This window comes from Suillus subalutaceus, assembly GCF_016647625.1.
Source record: "Suillus subalutaceus strain FC151 chromosome Unknown DFJ58scaffold_244, whole genome shotgun sequence".
In the NCBI taxonomy this organism is placed as follows: domain Eukaryota; kingdom Fungi; phylum Basidiomycota; class Agaricomycetes; order Boletales; family Suillaceae; genus Suillus; species Suillus subalutaceus.
This window is the reverse complement of record NW_024540493.1, coordinates 22,213-38,719: the sequence shown is the minus strand read 5'-3', so window position 1 is coordinate 38,719 and position 16,507 is coordinate 22,213. Positions and strand designations below refer to the sequence as shown.

Below are 16,507 nucleotides of genomic sequence, written 5' to 3'. Positions count from 1 at the left end.
ATCGACTCAACAGAGATGTCCATTGCGATTCAGTGAGGTGAAATCTTCAGTGCAGCATTCAAGATGACAAGCACTAGAGTAAATGGTGTGCGACAGTATTGTTTCATCCTTATATGCACAGTTAAACGAATGCCAAATAGGCACCTATGTTGAGGATCTTCATCAGACAATGAGGCTGCAGGGCCAGTGTAGAAACAGGGGTGAACCCTGAGGCACGCATTATTCATATCATTCAGATAGGAAGATCCGATTGTGCATGTCCATTGCCAATTTGCTATGAAATTGATAACGATCCTCAGACATCAACAAAACAGAGCAAAACATGTATGGTCAGGTGAGAGCTTGCAATACTTACTCAAGTGAATCGAGGCAATCAAAGAGCAGGTGAGCTAGGAAACAAGTATAATCTCAGTCTCTGGAAAGAACTCATTGATCGAACCATGTACCTAGGAAACAAGTATACTACGGCTCATCAGCATATTGTAAGGTGTGCTCGAAACGGGGCACTTACATCTCAGTCTCTGGAAAGAACTGAGATGCTACTAGGGAGTCCTGGTACTCTATATAGCGGGTGGACTCGGGATAAAAATTGTAAGTGTCAAATAACTGATATTGGTGAGCGCGAGCCGACATCATACATTGCTCGCTCATTACTCTTTTGGGCTGCACTCGCACTCTTCTAGCTCCTCATCCTCCCTATCTCGGATCCGTCGGTCATCGACTCGTCGGATCGTTCGGCGTCCAACACTTACCTGATCAAGTACGACTGAATCTGATATTGGTCAGGTATGAAATGGCGGTATATAGCCTACGATATTCGAGAAGAATCAAACAGATACAAAATAATATTTGCTCACGCTTGTCAAACGTGTTCGTGTAACTTTACATAAACAGCTATACGATCACGTGATTGACGCATTTGAGAGACTCGAACTTATTTCACGCTAGTACCACTGCTCCTCTTCCATTTCACCCGATGACTGTGAATACATTCGCAGAAGAATAGTTTTGCCACTGAGGAGACACCAGGGTATCACCGAGTCTCTGGCCAACGAGATCGAATTAGCAAAACACGACTTTCGGTGGCGGTCAAAGGTCATCTGCTTTAACGATACTTGCTCGGGCTGCGCTCTAGCATCAGTATTATTGGCGGTAGATTTCGACGATGTCAACAAGATCACCGGGAGTCCAAAGCAAGCCACTTAGGCTTCAAGTTTGTTATATTGTAAATTTGAAGTAACAACTAATACATGTGGTGCAAGGAGCGGCTTTGAACACAGAAGACGACAAGTGCCAGTGACCCATGAAGCTAAGGGCTTATCTTCCACACCCTTCTAGTCATTGGGGATAATCGTGCTCGTAACCTGTGCTGACACACCGAAAAACTGGTTTCCCCACTGCCATGGTGGGCCAACCGCAATTTTATCAAATGACGCTTGCTCGGGCCCCTCTGCGAGGTTAATAGGACGCCAAGAATTTAGCCGACAGCGCTGTGGAAGTGACAACGTAATCATCGAATTGAGCATCCCCTTTAGAGATCAGGTCCTCTGCTGGCATCGTCGCTACAACAATAATATCCAGCACATAAAGGCAAAGCTAGTCGAATTTGAGTTCCTCAAATCACGCTTGCGCTCCTGCAGGTTCGATGGGACATCTCCCATGCAAGGGTTTAGCTGACAACACCACGAGGATTGACAACAACTCATCGGATTGAGTATCCGTTTGGAGATCAGGTCTCTGCTGGCATCGTCGCTACAACAATAATATCCAGCACATAAAGGCAAAGCTAGTCGAATTTGAGTTCCTCAAATCACGCTTGCGCTCCTGCAAGGTTCGATGGGACATCTCCCATGCAAGGGTTAGCTGACAACACCACGGAATTGACAACAACTCATCGGATTGAGTAGCCGTTTGGAGATCAGGTCTCTGCTGGCATCATCGCTACAACAGTACATACAAGCAAGGCGTCTTCGAGATCCTATACATACCTGAATCCCCTCCTGACAGATTCATTCACATCCTCACAAAAACAATGCGGTTCTCCTTTGTCCTCGTCATCGTTGCTACTTTGATAGCATCAGTATCTGCCAGTGACGCTGCAACTGAGCATTGTCCTATCTTTTGCACTCATGATCGCCACTGCAGCAGCTGCGAAACGCCGAAATGTGAGTACTGTTTGTGCTCTGGATATGACTCACCGGCGTGGTATTGGTTATTCGTTGGGGTGTGCAAGAGGTTTTGAACAACGTGTTTGCTTCTGAACAAATTTTACTGCCGCACGAGCAATGGAGATATTGGAAGAGTGGAGATCTGTGGTGTCTTCCGTTGCCACCGAGCAAGACCATTATGTACTGTGCCAACGGGACGTGCGAAGATACCAGCAGTTAGAGAATGAATTAATGACACCCCGTTGTGGTTGCAATAATGGAGCATCTTGGAATTGCAAGTAGTCATCGATGTCATCCTCTTGAATGAGCACTTGAAGTGATCTGGGTCTTGGCAAAAGCGACACGACTCACCTGGCTTGATAACGAGGGCAGCAGCAGCCAGCACAACATGCATTGCCTGAGTGGGCTCGTGGGCGCCACTTCAACCACGGTCGCATTATTGTATCTTAAAAGTAGGAGGCCGCGCACGTCGATGGTCAAATTGATCGTAAGGTGTCACTGTTACATATTTGCGATAGCTGCAGTTGAGCTGCAGGAACATGATGACCCGATCTAGAAGGTAGTACTTCAGCAATATTCGCACGTTTCACCACAGCTTATTAGCTATGGTTTTGATGGTTGCTCAGCGCTCTACCTTCAACTGAACTGCGCACGCTTCCACGACAGCCAGACTGGCCCCATGATGTCGACCCAGGCGTCCAACACACATGCATTGCCCTCTGTCACTTTTCGCGATGAACACGCGCATAATAAGAAACCCATCTTCGCCACTTATCATGATAAACTAGAACATTCGCAACTAGACAAGCAAGGACGCACCGACGCACCGTGTGTCGTGGATGTGTACGAAACTGAACTTCCATGGTGGAGAGCAACTATACGAGCCCGAATTCTCAGTTCGGTGAAACGAGAAAGTCTAATATTGGCCCGGATGCAGGCTCGTATTGTTTATTATTTCAACATGTCCGTGTATTTCATGACTTTCTGTAGGAACGCATACGACACCCGTGGTTGGACTTGTATTTCCTCTATAGTTCAACTCTCGGCACCCAAACGTTCTTCATGATTGGCCTACCGTTGGCATTTTTCTTTGGCTACGAGGAGTTCGGACGAGGGTACGATCTATTTGTCTGTCAATTATTCCAACTCAAAACGCAAGCAGCCTGGTGATTGTTTTGGCTTCCGGAGTTTACATTGTTTCGTTTTTGAAGGACCTTATTTGCTCACCTCGTCCATTGGCCCCTCCTGTCACGCGACTGAGTAAGTGAACGAGATTCCTTCATAACAAAGTTTATCGACTGCGTTCTTCCAGCGATCGGGATGCACCACCTTGAATACGGGTTTCCCTCAACGCATTCTGCGAATAGCGTATCCATGGCACTTTTTATCTTTGGCTATGTTAGAAGCGCCTACATTCAATCAAACGCAATCTCATCATCGATCTACTATGGATCATGCGTCATCCTCGTGATATACGCCGTGACCATAGTCTTCGGTCGTTTGTACACAGCCATGCACTCCTTCACCGACTGTGCGGTTGGTGTCTTTCTTGGAGTGGTGATCTGGGGGGCCTATGTGATCATGAAAGAGACGTTTGGGAATTGGCTGGCAACTGCTCACTGGATAGGTGATATCTTCCATCCTTGCTCGTATTCCTACTCATTTCATTTCAGTTCCGCTGACGATGATTCCCATCTGTCTACTTCTTGTACATTACCACCCACATCCTGTCGATGACTGTCCATGCTTCGAGGATGCCATCGCGTTTGCCTCTGTCTTCCTTGGAATTGCACTATGCCGGTGGCACAGCGTGCGCTCTGGTATTGATGAGCGCTTCCTGAGCTCCGTGATGCCTGGACCTCAAGGAACCGTGTGGACTTGGGAGGATACAGCTTCATGGTGGGCTCTGGCTTGTGCTAAAGTCACCGTCGGTCCGTTTCCGTTCCTTTTCCATCTTGTTTTCATTCTTGCTTACATATATCTGTGCAGGCATCCTCGCAATTTTTGTATGGCGAATTTTAGCCAAATCGCTCCTGCATCTCGTTCTTCCTCCTCTTTTCCGTCTTCTTGCGTCCTCCTTCGACCTGCCGCACCGACGCTTCTATACCCCTGCGACAGATTACCAACACATGCCAGTTGAAAGCAGTTTGCGCCCGATTCCAAGTGTTATCGACCTTCCTGGCGTCCTAGCGGTCAGCACAATCAGGGAAAGGTCGGCGTTAGGAAGAACAAGTGAGGTCAAGCGAAGAGGTGTAAAGTCGAATGACGGTTCACCATCAGCCAATGGAGAAAATTACAGTGGATCTGAGCTCGAGAACAGCAACGGGCCATCTCAACGCAAGGAAGTTAAGCACTACGATGCTGACGGTGAGTGCACCACCCGTCTTTTTTGATGGATGTCAAATTCTGAGACTAACTTCTATCATTCTTCAGTGTTGACCAAGGTAGTGGTCTATGCTGGAATGGCAATCTTGGCTGGCGAAGGTTTGCCCGTTACATTTGCCCTTTTGGGCTGGGGCGTCAAGCCACAGTGATAGCTTTGCTGGCTATGAATAACGTATGTAGTGACTAATTGGGGATGTTGGTATTTCTTGACAATGTTGACATACTAATTTAATGCTCCTGGACTTTATGCGTGATTGCCTCTGGGCAATGTGATGTGTGAGCCAGCTTCGATTTTTTGAGCAAGATGAAAGCCAAATTGGTATATGATACTCCCTGGCTAGGGGAGATTAAAATTAGCGGCATGTACACGTTACCTGTGGGCAGAAGGAATCTATAGTACTGCATCTACACGCGAGATTTTTCATTGTGGCGTTCAATGAGACAATTCAGAGTACGTGGGTGCGCTGACTTCGCCCCCTGAGAACTGGGTCGTTGGTTCAGGTAAAATACCTTGGACGGTGCTCCGACTTTTGTGATGTCTCCGCGTTTACCGGATCAACCTGAGCTATGTTTCTTTTCCTCATGAATAATTGGACCTCAATACCATGCTGCCAAGCGATTCTGTATGGTTTGTTTGACACTGGTTCGTCAGTTCGTGCATTGCGTACACACAACTCGACGAATTTGATCGTGTTTCGGCGCATGAGGAGTCCCCTGTCCACGACCCTTTGGGTCACAAGTACAAGGTTTAGCATACAAGCCAGCTAAGTCGTCGATTCCAAGTTACCAATGTTCACGCCCAATATGAATGCATTTCATCCACCACTGTGGTCCATGCCCGATTAACTTTGTCATGCACTCCATTCTCTCCTCAATAGGATGCTCTTCAAAGGAATTTTCCCTCGAGCACACAATGCACACGTAAATGGTGTCGATTTCAATGGCCAAAAGTTCTTCGTCGGAGAGTGTGACATCGTATTCACCATCAGCGAGCTCCACAAACCGGATAAGCCATTCGAAAGATACCGCATAGCCGTAGAACTGAGGATGAGGCTGCTTTTTGGGACGAACAAGTTTGAACGATCGATGTCTGATGGAACGCCAAGTCGGTTGTGAGTCGCGATCTTATGATCGTCAAGAGACAATATAAATGATAGGGGAAAAGAGTACATCCAGTGATTTCGATATGAAAACAACGTGTTCTTGATAGAGAGGCGAGGGTAACTACTGCCTGTCGAGCCCGTTATTCAACGAGGGAAACAGACAAGACTGGACGCAAGCATGTATCGAGTTGTAAAAGTTGAAATACCTATTGTGGTGTATCTGCTCAAGTATTGCGTGGTATCCCTGGGTTCTAGTCAGATCGATACAACGAAGATAAACGAATTTTTTTCTCAACCCACAGCGAGCTGCTCTGCACTTGAATTTTTCAGCAGTGGATCTCATCTAGATGTTGTATGTATGTGGCTACTTACATTGGATCAAATAGGCAACTTGGTTGAAGTGCGTCATCAACTGACGCCAAATCTAGACTCCTCCAAACGCTCGCTATGACTGGCGGCACGCTTGTGACATGCAAGTGATGAATGCCTTTATAGACATGGCCCTTTCATAATGGAGATCTGCACGTCATATATGTTACTTCTCTGTGTTTCGTCTGGTGAGTATACGAAAGGGCGCTGGTTGATATAGCATGACATCAGTGGGACGTGATCCACAAGAGAGGAAAACGCATACGCGAAAAGTCCATTTGAAAACTGCGTTCTCACTGCGATAGGATCACCGCATCTGACGACTGCCTTCTCTGAGCGCAATGCACAAGGAATATAGACCATCGTGGTCCACACTGCTACTTCAGTGACGAACTTCCTGAACATCTTATCGACTGTGCATGCGCGCGTTGCTATTGACACTCACCTTCTTCCAGACTGGCAACTTACCATGTGGCTATATAATGCCAGCCACGGAAATAACACGTATGCCACGTCTATTCCCAACATTGAACAACATTCAGTAAATTGGATATGGTAATAAATGGAACTTATTCTTACCTGTCTACCACGAAGATGTCTTCTCTCCCATCGAAGTCGTTGATGCCCTAAAGGTAGATCGCGTTATTTATTGCTCTCGATCAGCCACAAGATCGTGATGCCGAAGTAGTCAGGGCGTTCCATCAGACGTCAACCTCATAAACTTGTCCATCCGAAAAGGCAGCCTTATCTGAATAGTCTCTCGGTGTACCAGGGAGGTCTGGCACAGGTCATTGGGAGTGCCTAGAATCCCTGGTGCAGTGGCAGGAGTCCTGGTTCGTAGTCGGTAGTCCTGCGCTAGCAAGTTGTAGTCGGTCCTCGATAGATAGAGCCGCAGCCTCCCGCTATAGAGGTTTGACCTTGGGATTTCCCTTGAAATTCGTGCCTGTTCCATCGGGAGTGGCTTATCCAGTGTGCGGAGCGGGACTTGTCTGGAAGATTGCGCGATCGCATTGACAAAGGCTATGAAAACGAAGCCGAGACACGAGGGTACGAATGAATTGCGAGCATCCCCTCCTTAGACGCAAGACCTGCTTCAATCCCAAGGTTGACTCGGTAGTACCTGCGGAGTGGATCGCTGTGTAGGGTGTCGACTACGATGACATGCTCTCCGATGAAGAACTTCTGGCCTTCCAAATTGACACAGTTGATCGGGCACGGAGTCTGGACCACAGTGCTTGGTGGATGGGTTGTCTAAGTGCCTATTGATTGAGCACAAATGGTGAACGATTGAAACAAGCTGCGTCGCTGGGCTTCCTTCAATTGTGTTACCTGTACCACTTAATATATAAACCAGGCCTTAGGCATGATGGAATACGTACTTGACTACATGGGATCAAAATGTAACTCGGTGGCCGCTTGGTGAAATAGGCGGCGCCACGAATATTATTCATCTTCAAACGCAGCCCGTTCTTTTGATACATTCGAATGCCTAACAGCAGTGGGATGTATTCCACGCATGAGGTGTGAATATGATTAATTAAATTGCTTGCTAGGAAGATGCGATTGCGAGTCAAGGGCATGTGAGAGCCTGTCGGACTGCAAATACAAGTCAGCTAGGAATTGATCATCCAAACTCAAGGGTCGACTCAGGACTGGCCCTGCAGGGAAGCGGCAAGTGCCGCAGATCTTTGTAACCCTAATAAGGCAGACTTCGAAATTGAAATTCTCTCAAGCAGCGGCGAGCACTCCTTGTTTCAACGATATTCGCGACTCGAGGCTGTGGGCCGTACTACGATGGGCCTTGGGGTCACACAGTCTAGATTGCATGACAATTTCTCGCGAGCTGCCCTTCATCCGATCCGGAAACATTTTCAGCTAAGCTCCTGAGGCCGAGGCGGCCTGTCTCAGTGCCTGTGTTCTCTTTTTAACCTTTTACATAATTCAAACCCAGCGACTTTAGAGTATAGCCGACGCGGTTGTCATGCTTTGTCATGGGGTGGGCCACTGTTCTCCCGTTATTTCTGATCAATTCATTGCAACCTTGAACCCTCCATCATTCGATTCAGATCAGTCTTGCTCTTCCACAGCAGCGGACGCATACACGTGTCTTTCCATCTCATAAAGGAAAGATATTCAGGCTCGAACCAGCCTGGTTTATACCTTTTGCTCAGCGTCCAGTGAGCATCGACAATGATCGCGCATTAAACATCGAATGTTGAATGACACTTGAGTCTGTGACCTTAAGAGTCACGAGCATCTGACGTATGTAGCACTGACGTAACCATGCGTTATGGAGTGGGATCGGTGTCCTGCGCGCCACTTAGGGTTATGAGTAGCGCCGTACTTTGGTCACCGCGCACTGGTCTCCTGTGATTTCATATTCTATAATATTTACTTACGAGTATACAGCATCATCGGCCCTATTGTACGCCGAACCGACACATGAAAGCACAATCACAATTTGAGCACGACTTGGACTGAATGCTCCACGCACGATATTCCTGGCCTCTCCTGTGGTTTATCCGGCTGATACGTTGTTCCTGTGGTGGCCCAGCGCAGTGGGAACGAGATTAGCTCTATTTGTGCAGGTTGTCAAAGATTGCTGACAATGTCGTACGTACAGGGTAATCTTTGTAGGGATTCATCCCCATTTTCTTAACCCTATGAAATAAACTCAGGCTATGATCAAGGCAAGTATCGGTTGCAAAAGGCTCAGAGTTAATGCATTGACGTTACGTTTCCCATCAGTCTGGTTACGCGCTCTCACTCTCTTCCGTCAAGCCGAGCATGCCGAGGCGAGGTTCACAACTCATGACTTGACCGAGGTGAGGGTCCATGTACTTATATACAGTCGCACTGTCATTTGTCCCACCTCTGGATGGCGTCCAAATCCGAGCCTCAAACAGGGGCCCCTTGCCACGAGGATGTACGGGACTCGAAGACACTAGTGGAAACATACCCAGTCATCAAGGACTCCGACCCTCCCTCACTCTCGGATCAGTTCCCTGAAGGTGGTCTGGCAGCTTGGACAACTGTTCTTGGATCGTGAGAATTGTTGTTTTGACAGTAAACTCAAGTCTTAACCGATTTATCTAGGTTTCTTGTGCAGTTCTGCGGCTACGGGTCAGTTATTACCAGTGCTAGTCAAGAACGGTGTATGACTGAATCCTACAAGTTATGCCACTTCATTTGGTGTATACCAAGGTACTATTGTCTCACATGAGAGCAGGGATGGATGTTTAACTCTTACCCTCCAGATTTTTATACCCAGTACTACCTCACAAACCAAACATCGTCGGCTATATCGTGAGTTTCTACTTCTGTCTCCATGACGAGTATCCTCAAAGTCTCTTGTAGATGGATAGGGAGTTTTAACATGTTTTTACTCACAGCTGTAGGCATTGTATCAGGTTCACTGTATGACCGAGGATATTTGTGAGTGTCATTTTGTTGGAGGTGCTCGATGATACTCAGCACTCTTAACAAGTTACCATCTCATGATTGCCGGATCACTTCTGCAGAGTTTTTCTCTCTTCATGTTATCTTTGTCGAAACCTGATCAGTACTACCAGGTAACTTTCCCCCTGCTCTCTGATCTCGTCTTCTGATTTTGTATAGATATTCCTTGCCCAAGGATTAGGTTCAGGTATCGCGGCGGGGCTCATGTTTGTCCCGAGCACAGCTGTCGTGGCGCATTATTTCCGACGCAAACGCACGCTGGTTCTGACGTTCGTCGCTTCGGGATCTTCTTTGGGCGCTACCATTCATCCGATCATGCTCAATAACCTTTTGAATGGTCCTCTCGGTTTTTCCAATGGTGTCCGTGCAAGCGCAGGGTTGGTCAGCGTGCTCCTTCTAATCGCATGTCTATGCATGCGAACTCGCCTTGATCCGCCGACGACACCGGTAAACTACATTGGGGCGGCTAGAAAGTGTATTCACGATGTACCGTTTGTTCTCATGATAGCAGGGTGAGACCTGTAACGCACATTTTCTCGAATTCCTCCAAAAAACCATCCTGTAGGGCCTTTCTTTTCCAGCTTGGCTTCTACTATCCGATGTTCTTCCTTCAACTCGACTCTATCAAGCACGGTCTCAGCACCACGTTCTCATTTTACTCTGTGGGATCCAGCGCTATGCAAGTGATGTACCTACTGACAGTGTCGCTAGCTAGTGATTTTAAATGCCGCCAATTGTGTGGGACGAGTCACGTCGGGGTTCATCGCAGCCTTCACAGGAGTCCCGAATTTAACCATAGCTGCGACGATTGCGTGCGGTGTACTCAACTTGGGATTCATTGGATTGAGCAACCTGGCTAGCGCCACAGTGCTTGGTGTGATTTATGGCTATTTCGCAGGGATATGTAAGTGGTTTTTTTCTACCGCGTTTTATTGAAGATGTGTTGATGGATGGTGCAGTCATCGGGTCATGGGTCTCACTTATGGCGGATTTAACGCCCGACCTATCTGAGCTTGGGTGAGTAATGGTTTAATTTTGGATGAACGAATCATCTGAACTGGATTGTAGCGCGCGGATGGGCATCTGCTTTTGCTTGAGCGGTGAGTCTTGTCAAATTATAATTACTTCTAAGCTGTTACAAACTTACACGCGCCTACTGCAGGATTTGGCATTTTGATTGGTACGTGCATTTCTGATATTACTTGCTTCAAAGTCTCAGTTTCATCCTAGGAACCCCCATATCCGGCGCTCTGCTGACATCGAACTATATCTGGTGGATACCTGCGCTGTTCTCCGGGGTGAGTTCTGCCGTTTTCTCCATCAAAGTCGACTCCAATTCACTGGATCACAGGTTATTGCGCTAGCTGGTAGCATGATGTATATCCTCATGCGGTTAATGTTGTTAAAACGCAGATCGAAGGAGCGTAGTGCTCAACTCGAAGTATTAGAAAGTCACCCATAATGAATATACATTTCGACGAAGCCATCGGTTGCTCATGCTCTTGAGCACCTTTTACGGCGCAGAGGCATGTTGCGCGAAGAGTGCGTGTGTGCGAGATCATCCTCATACAAAACACTACAGAATGCGCTCCGCCGCGTATCCCTACCCGTCTTCATTATCGATATTGGTGTGATTCTTTCCACGATCTTCGCCGTGCCCGAGTATCAATGGTTAGCTCAGGCAGACATCGACAAGCTTTGGCGTACATATTTGGTGAGGGTCGTATCATGCAAATGTTCCGATGGAGTAGTATTACATATAACCCCATCACATCTCCTGAATGAAAAGCTGACTTTAGGTGGATCCTCGATTCGTGCATTGTCCACGATGTGTTGGTGGACACGGCACGTGAGGAGTCCCCAATAGTAGATGTCTACACTGTTTAAAATATTGTGGATCAGCTCGCTGTGGGTTGACTGTCTTACGTTCTTACTGCCGTGACGGTCGCAGTCCACAACTCACTATGTGACTGTATAATTGCAACCCAAATAAACAGTCGGTTTCGTCTTCCTCAACAATTGGATAACACACTCAATCGCAACAGTCACTATCAGTCATCTTACATATCTATCAGCATGTCTTCTCTACTCTCGAAGTTGTTTGATACACTAAAGGTAGACCTCCTCTCATTATCTATTTACTTTCTAACGGACATAGATCTCGACCCTGGATTCAATTAGACAACGACCGATTAAACTTGTCCGTCCGAAGAAGCAGCCTAATCCCCAGTTCTACGGATACGCGATCTCTTACGAATGGCTTGTCCAGTTTGCGGAGCAACACTGCCCAGAAAAATTACGCGATCGTAATTCCAAAGGCTATAAACCCCACGCAATGATGCGAGCATACGGACACCTTGTGGATTTCACGGGCATCAACAATCTAGACACCATCACTTGCTTCAATCCCATGGAAGGCGCCTCGGTGCCTCCAGAGTGGATCCCCGTGTCTAATTGTTACTTCGACGACGTGCTCTCTGACGAAGAAATTCTGGCTTTTCAAATTCGGACAGTTTACGTGCTCACTGTGTGTTCGGATGAAGAAGAGTCTTTTGAAGACCGTCCTATTCAGGAACAGATGGACTACCTTACCGAGTTGGTCGGGCATGGACCGCAGTGGTGGATGGGCTGTAAGAGTTCATATTGAGCGCGAGTGGCAAAGAGTTCGTTGAACGAGTTACGTCCTCGAGTATGTAGTCCTTCAATGGAAATTATACTTATAGGCTGTACGTCGGTTGGTATATGTACATGACTACATTGGGTCAAGTATACGACTTAGTTCGGTGAACTTGAAGTGCGGAATCGACACCAAATCTTGAATCATATTGATTCCTCCGAATGCGCTGACCCAGAATTTGATAAATTGACATTCTTCGAAATACCTCTGTGACCAGCAGCATGAATAGCACTCGCGACAAGTGAATGATGAGTTGCTACTAGTATATAGGCAGGCGCCCGGCCCTACCCACCACTAGCCTACATCTGATCAGGGAGATCTGCGTGCATGTTATATTAAGGTTGCAACGTTGCAGGACTGGCAGTGCATCTCATACTGACACACCCATAAAAGCTAGGACTTAATCTTTTATTTCACCATGAATACGAAATACCCGTTACCAAGATTACCCTGTCAATAGCTTGTTTTGTTTACATTGATGTTTTAGACCGATTCATGTCCAAGCCCACGACAAGTAGTTGAAGTATTGGTATGCGAAAGTGATGCAGCGACAGGGAGTGTCCTACCTTTAGATAATTGTAATTCAGACAAGCGGCAAGCAGAGAAATGAGCTATCAGAGAGGAGGCTAGGTATGTGCTGAGACCATTGGCTTTGAATATGACAGGATGTCCCGTCGCGCAAGTGGGTCGTAACACTAACGAGGACTGAATCAAAGGACTTGAGTTCAATAGTGAGTCTGCGCCAGTGGCTGGTAGCATGATGTTACATGTATATCATCAAGCAGTTAATGATGTTGTCAAAACGCAGATCGAAGGAGCGCGGTGCTCAACTCGAAGTATTACGTATACTAAGGAGTTTGAAATTTGGTAGATGCCGGTCGTGCCGCTTTGGGTAGTCATTGTATTTGTTTGGAGTCTAGACAGCGTTGACCATACAAAGTTCCCTCATTCGCATCATACAAAGCATCGTATGCCTCTCACTGATCATAGCGCATCCCACTCGAATATCCGTGGTAGTATACGCCAGGCTGGTCACGAGCCTAGTACATATTTGGTGAATGGAAATGTTCCGACAAAGTCACGGTAGTATTACATACAACCCCACCACATCTCTTGAATGAAAAGCTGACCTTAGGTGGATCCCCGATTCGTGCATTGTCCACGCATGAGACGAATTTTGTCATGTTTCGGTGGACAGCGGTGGACACGGCACGTGAGGAGTCCCTAGTATATGGACGTCCGCACTGTTTAAAACACACAATATTGTGGATCAGTTCGCTGTGGGTTGACTGTCTTACGTTCTTATTATGATGGTCACAGTCCACAACTTGCTACGTGACTATATAATTGCAACCCAAATCAACAGTCGGTCTCGTCTTCTCAATAATTGGATAATACACTCAATCTCAACAGTTACTATCAGTCATCTTACGTCTCTATCAACATGTCTTCTCTACTCTCGAAGTTGTCTGATGCACTAAAGGTAGACCTCCTCTCTCATTATCTATTTACTTTCTAACGGACATAGATCTCGACCCCGGATTCAATTAGACAACGATCAATTAAACTTGTCCGTCCGAAGAAGCAGTCTAGTCCCCAGTTCTACGGATACGCGATCTCTTACGAATGGCTTGTCCGGTTTGCGGAGCAACACTGCCCAGAAAAGTTACGCGATCGTAATTCCGAAGGCTATCAAACCCATGCCATGATGCGAGCACATGGACACCTTGTGGATTCCACGGGCATCAGAAATCTAGACACCATCACTTGCTTCAATCCCATGGAAGGCGCCTCGGTGCCTCCAGAGTGGATCCCCGTGTCTAATTGTTACTTCGACGACGTGCTCTCTGACGAAGAAATTCTGGCTTTTCAAATTCGGACAGTTTACGTACTCACTGTGTGCTCGGATGAAGAAGACTCTTTTGAAGACCGTCCTATTCAGGAACAGGTGGACTACCTTACCGAGTTGGTTGGGCATGAACCGCAGTGGTGGTCCATGGATGGGTTGTAAGAGTTCGTATTGAGCGCGAGTGGCGAAGAGTTGAACGAGTTACGTCCTCGAGTATATACCCATATGAAATAGGCTGTGCCTCTGATGATATATGTACTATATGACTACATTGGATCAAACATACGACTTAGTCCGGTGAACTTGAAGTGCGGAATCAATGCCAAATCTTGAATATTGATTCCCCCAAATGCACCGGCCCAGATGTTGATAAATTGTCATTCTTCGAAATGCCTGTGACCAGCAGCATGAATAGTACTCGTGACAAGTGAATATAGGCAGGCGCCCGGCCCTGCCCACTACATCTTATCAGGGAGATCTGCGTGCACGTTATATTAAGGTTGCAACTGGCGGTGCATCCCATACTGACACACCCATAAAAGCTCGAACTTAATCTTTTAATTTCACCATGAATACGAAAACCCGTTACCAAGATTACCCTGTCAATGGCTTGTTTTGCTTACATTGATGTTTTAGACCGATTCATTGACATGTCCAAGCCCACGACAAGTAGTAGAAGTATTGGCATGCAAAAGCGATGCAGCGACAGGGAGTGTCCTACCTTCAGATATTGTAATTCAGACGAGCGACAAACAAAGAAATGAGCTATCAGGGAGGAGGCTAGGTATGTGCTGAGACCATTGGCTTTGAATATGACAGGATGTCTTGTCGCGCAAGTGGGTCGTAACACTAACGAAGACTGAATCAAAGGACTTGAGTTCAATAGTACTTGAGTCTGCGCCAGTGGCTGGTAGCATGATGTATATCATCATGCGGTTAATGTTGTCAAAACGCAGATCGAAGGAGCGTGGTGCTCAACTCGAAGTATTAGAAAGTCACCCCTAATGAATACACCTTTCAACGTAAAGTCATCGGTTGCTCATGATCTCGAGCGCCTTTTACGGCGTAGAGGCATGTTGCGCAAAGAGTGCGTGTGTGAGATGATCGATATCCTCATACCGAACACTACAGAATGCGCTTCGGAGCATCGATGCATCAATGGTTAGCTCAGGCAGACACCAACAAGCTTTGGCGTACATATTTGGTGAACGTAAATATCCCGATGAAGTAGTATTACATACAACCCCATCACATCTCCTGAATGAAAAGCTTACCTTAGGTGGATCCCCGATTCGCGCATTGTCCACGCATGAGACGAATTTTGTCATGTTTCGGTGGACAGCGGTGGACACGGCACGTGAGGAGTCCCTAGTATATGGATGTCCGCACTGTTTAAAACCCACAATTGGCATTGTGGATCAGGTCGCTGTGGGTTGACTGTCTTACGTTCTTATTATGATGGTCACAGTCCACAACCCGCTATGTGACTATATAATTGCAACCCAAATCAACAGTCGGTCTCGTCTTCTCAACAATTGGATAACACACTCAATCGCAACAGTTACTATCAGTCATCCCATCTTACATATCTATCAACATGTCTTCTCTACTCTCGAAGTTGTTTGATGCACTAAAGGTAGACCTCCTCTCGCATTATCTATTTACTTTCTGACGGTTATAGATCTCAACCCCTGATTCAATTAGACAACGACCGATTAAACTTGTCCGTCCGAAGAAGCAGCCTAATCCCCAGTTCTACGGATACGCGATCTCTCACGAATGGCTTGTCCGGTTTGCGGAGCAACACTGCCCAGAAAAATTACGCGATCGTAATTCCGAAGGCTATAAAACCCATGCCATGGTGCGAGGATACATACACCTTGTGTATTTCACGGGCATCAACAATCTAGACACCATCGCCTGCTTCAATCTCATGGAGGGTGCCTCAGTGCCCTCAGAGTGGATCCCCGTGTCTAATGGCGACTACGACGACGTGCTCTCCGACGAAGAAATTCTGGCTTTTCAGATTCAGACAGTTCACGTGCTCACTGTGTGTTCGGATGAAGAGGAGTGTTTTAAAGACCGTCCTATTCAGGAACAGATGGACTACCTTACCGAGTTGGTCGGGCATGGGCCGCGGTGGTGGATGGGTTGTAAGAGTTCATATTGAGCGCGAATGACGCAGAGTTCGTTGAACGAGTTACGTCCTCGAATATGTACCTTCATAGTTGTAGGCTGTGCTTCGAGTGGTATATGTACATTAGATCAAACATACAACTCAGTCCGGTGAACTTGAAGTGCGGAATCAACGCCAAATCCTGAATATTGATTCCTCCAAATGAACGAAGACTGAATCGAACTTGAAGGACTTGCCATAGTGCATCTGAAACTGGCGCGGACTCACTATTGAACTCAAGTTACCAAGAAGGAAGGTTATGACCTGGTCCCCGGGGCCCATTGGCCTTGAATTTGACAGTGTTCACCTTGGCCTGCAGTA

The 16,507-nt window shown here is 46.9% G+C and overlaps 7 protein-coding genes across 7 annotated transcripts; 6 read left to right on the top strand and 1 right to left on the bottom strand.

Moving 5' to 3' along the window:
* Positions 1 to 1,880: 1,880 nt before the first annotated feature.
* Positions 1,881 to 2,468, top strand: DFJ58DRAFT_822051 (uncharacterized protein; the record flags this gene model as incomplete). Its single annotated transcript, XM_041392051.1, is given in 3 exon segments — positions 1,881 to 2,148; positions 2,199 to 2,262; positions 2,274 to 2,468. Coding segments are annotated over 3 exon segments (302 nt in total), but the record flags the coding sequence as incomplete, so codon positions are not given.
* Positions 2,469 to 2,760: 292 nt separating this feature from the next.
* DFJ58DRAFT_822046 (PAP2 superfamily-domain-containing protein) lies at positions 2,761 to 4,822 on the top strand. The gene is made up of 7 exons (XM_041392050.1): positions 2,761 to 3,105; positions 3,159 to 3,283; positions 3,331 to 3,428; positions 3,481 to 3,795; positions 3,842 to 4,099; positions 4,158 to 4,535; positions 4,602 to 4,822. The coding sequence occupies exons 1-7, from the start codon at positions 2,848 to 2,850 to the stop codon at positions 4,700 to 4,702; spliced, it is 1,533 nt and encodes a 510-aa protein (XP_041236075.1). The 5' UTR covers positions 2,761 to 2,847; the 3' UTR covers positions 4,703 to 4,822.
* Positions 4,823 to 6,713: 1,891 nt separating this feature from the next.
* Positions 6,714 to 7,805, bottom strand: DFJ58DRAFT_918058 (uncharacterized protein; the record flags this gene model as incomplete). Its single annotated transcript, XM_041395570.1, has 3 exons — positions 7,405 to 7,805; positions 7,146 to 7,276; positions 6,714 to 7,014 (listed from the first exon to the last, which is right to left on the bottom strand). Exons 1-3 carry the CDS (start codon positions 7,603 to 7,605, stop codon positions 6,714 to 6,716), a joined length of 633 nt encoding a protein of 210 aa, XP_041236074.1. The 5' UTR covers positions 7,606 to 7,805.
* A 1,098-nt stretch (positions 7,806 to 8,903) lies between these two features.
* On the top strand, positions 8,904 to 10,946 carry DFJ58DRAFT_670819 (major facilitator superfamily domain-containing protein; the record flags this gene model as incomplete). Its single annotated transcript, XM_041382895.1, has 13 exons — positions 8,904 to 9,070; positions 9,122 to 9,148; positions 9,201 to 9,229; positions 9,283 to 9,331; positions 9,383 to 9,460; positions 9,513 to 9,597; positions 9,644 to 9,996; positions 10,050 to 10,146; positions 10,196 to 10,388; positions 10,444 to 10,501; positions 10,553 to 10,588; positions 10,698 to 10,782; positions 10,836 to 10,946. 13 exons carry the CDS (start codon positions 8,904 to 8,906, stop codon positions 10,944 to 10,946), a joined length of 1,368 nt encoding a protein of 455 aa, XP_041236073.1.
* Positions 10,947 to 11,385: 439 nt separating this feature from the next.
* DFJ58DRAFT_222665 (uncharacterized protein) lies at positions 11,386 to 12,257 on the top strand. The gene is made up of 2 exons (XM_041379324.1): positions 11,386 to 11,599; positions 11,643 to 12,257. Exons 1-2 carry the CDS (start codon positions 11,561 to 11,563, stop codon positions 12,129 to 12,131), a joined length of 528 nt encoding a protein of 175 aa, XP_041236072.1. The 5' UTR covers positions 11,386 to 11,560; the 3' UTR covers positions 12,132 to 12,257.
* Positions 12,258 to 13,403: 1,146 nt separating this feature from the next.
* On the top strand, positions 13,404 to 14,312 carry DFJ58DRAFT_222643 (uncharacterized protein). The gene is made up of 3 exons (XM_041379323.1): positions 13,404 to 13,526; positions 13,575 to 13,644; positions 13,690 to 14,312. Exons 2-3 carry the CDS (start codon positions 13,606 to 13,608, stop codon positions 14,170 to 14,172), a joined length of 522 nt encoding a protein of 173 aa, XP_041236071.1. The 5' UTR covers positions 13,404 to 13,526; positions 13,575 to 13,605; the 3' UTR covers positions 14,173 to 14,312.
* Positions 14,313 to 15,237: 925 nt separating this feature from the next.
* DFJ58DRAFT_918055 (uncharacterized protein) lies at positions 15,238 to 16,180 on the top strand (the record flags this gene model as incomplete). The annotated part of the gene is made up of 3 exons (XM_041395569.1): positions 15,238 to 15,523; positions 15,572 to 15,646; positions 15,692 to 16,180. The coding sequence occupies exons 2-3, from the start codon at positions 15,608 to 15,610 to the stop codon at positions 16,178 to 16,180; spliced, it is 528 nt and encodes a 175-aa protein (XP_041236070.1). The 5' UTR covers positions 15,238 to 15,523; positions 15,572 to 15,607.
* Between the last annotated feature and the right edge of the window lie 327 nt (positions 16,181 to 16,507).

What these genes read in the sequence shown, in the direction of transcription:
- DFJ58DRAFT_222643 (XM_041379323.1), top strand. Translation starts at nt 13,606, where the DNA reads ATGTCTTCTCTACTCTCGAAGTTGTCTGATGCACTAAAG. An exon ending in AGTTGTCTGATGCACTAAAG is followed by an intron (nt 13,645 to 13,689) that starts GTAGACCTCCTC and finishes TAACGGACATAG; the next exon opens with ATCTCGACCCCGGATTCAAT.
- DFJ58DRAFT_822046 (XM_041392050.1), top strand. Translation starts at nt 2,848, where the DNA reads ATGATGTCGACCCAGGCGTCCAACACACATGCATTGCCCTCTGTCACT. An exon ending in TAATATTGGCCCGGATGCAG is followed by an intron (nt 3,106 to 3,158) that starts GCTCGTATTGTT and finishes GACTTTCTGTAG; the next exon opens with GAACGCATACGACACCCGTG. An exon ending in TACGAGGAGTTCGGACGAGG is followed by an intron (nt 3,284 to 3,330) that starts GTACGATCTATT and finishes AAACGCAAGCAG; the next exon opens with CCTGGTGATTGTTTTGGCTT.
- DFJ58DRAFT_222665 (XM_041379324.1), top strand. Translation starts at nt 11,561, where the DNA reads ATGTCTTCTCTACTCTCGAAGTTGTTTGATACACTAAAG. An exon ending in AGTTGTTTGATACACTAAAG is followed by an intron (nt 11,600 to 11,642) that starts GTAGACCTCCTC and finishes TAACGGACATAG; the next exon opens with ATCTCGACCCTGGATTCAAT.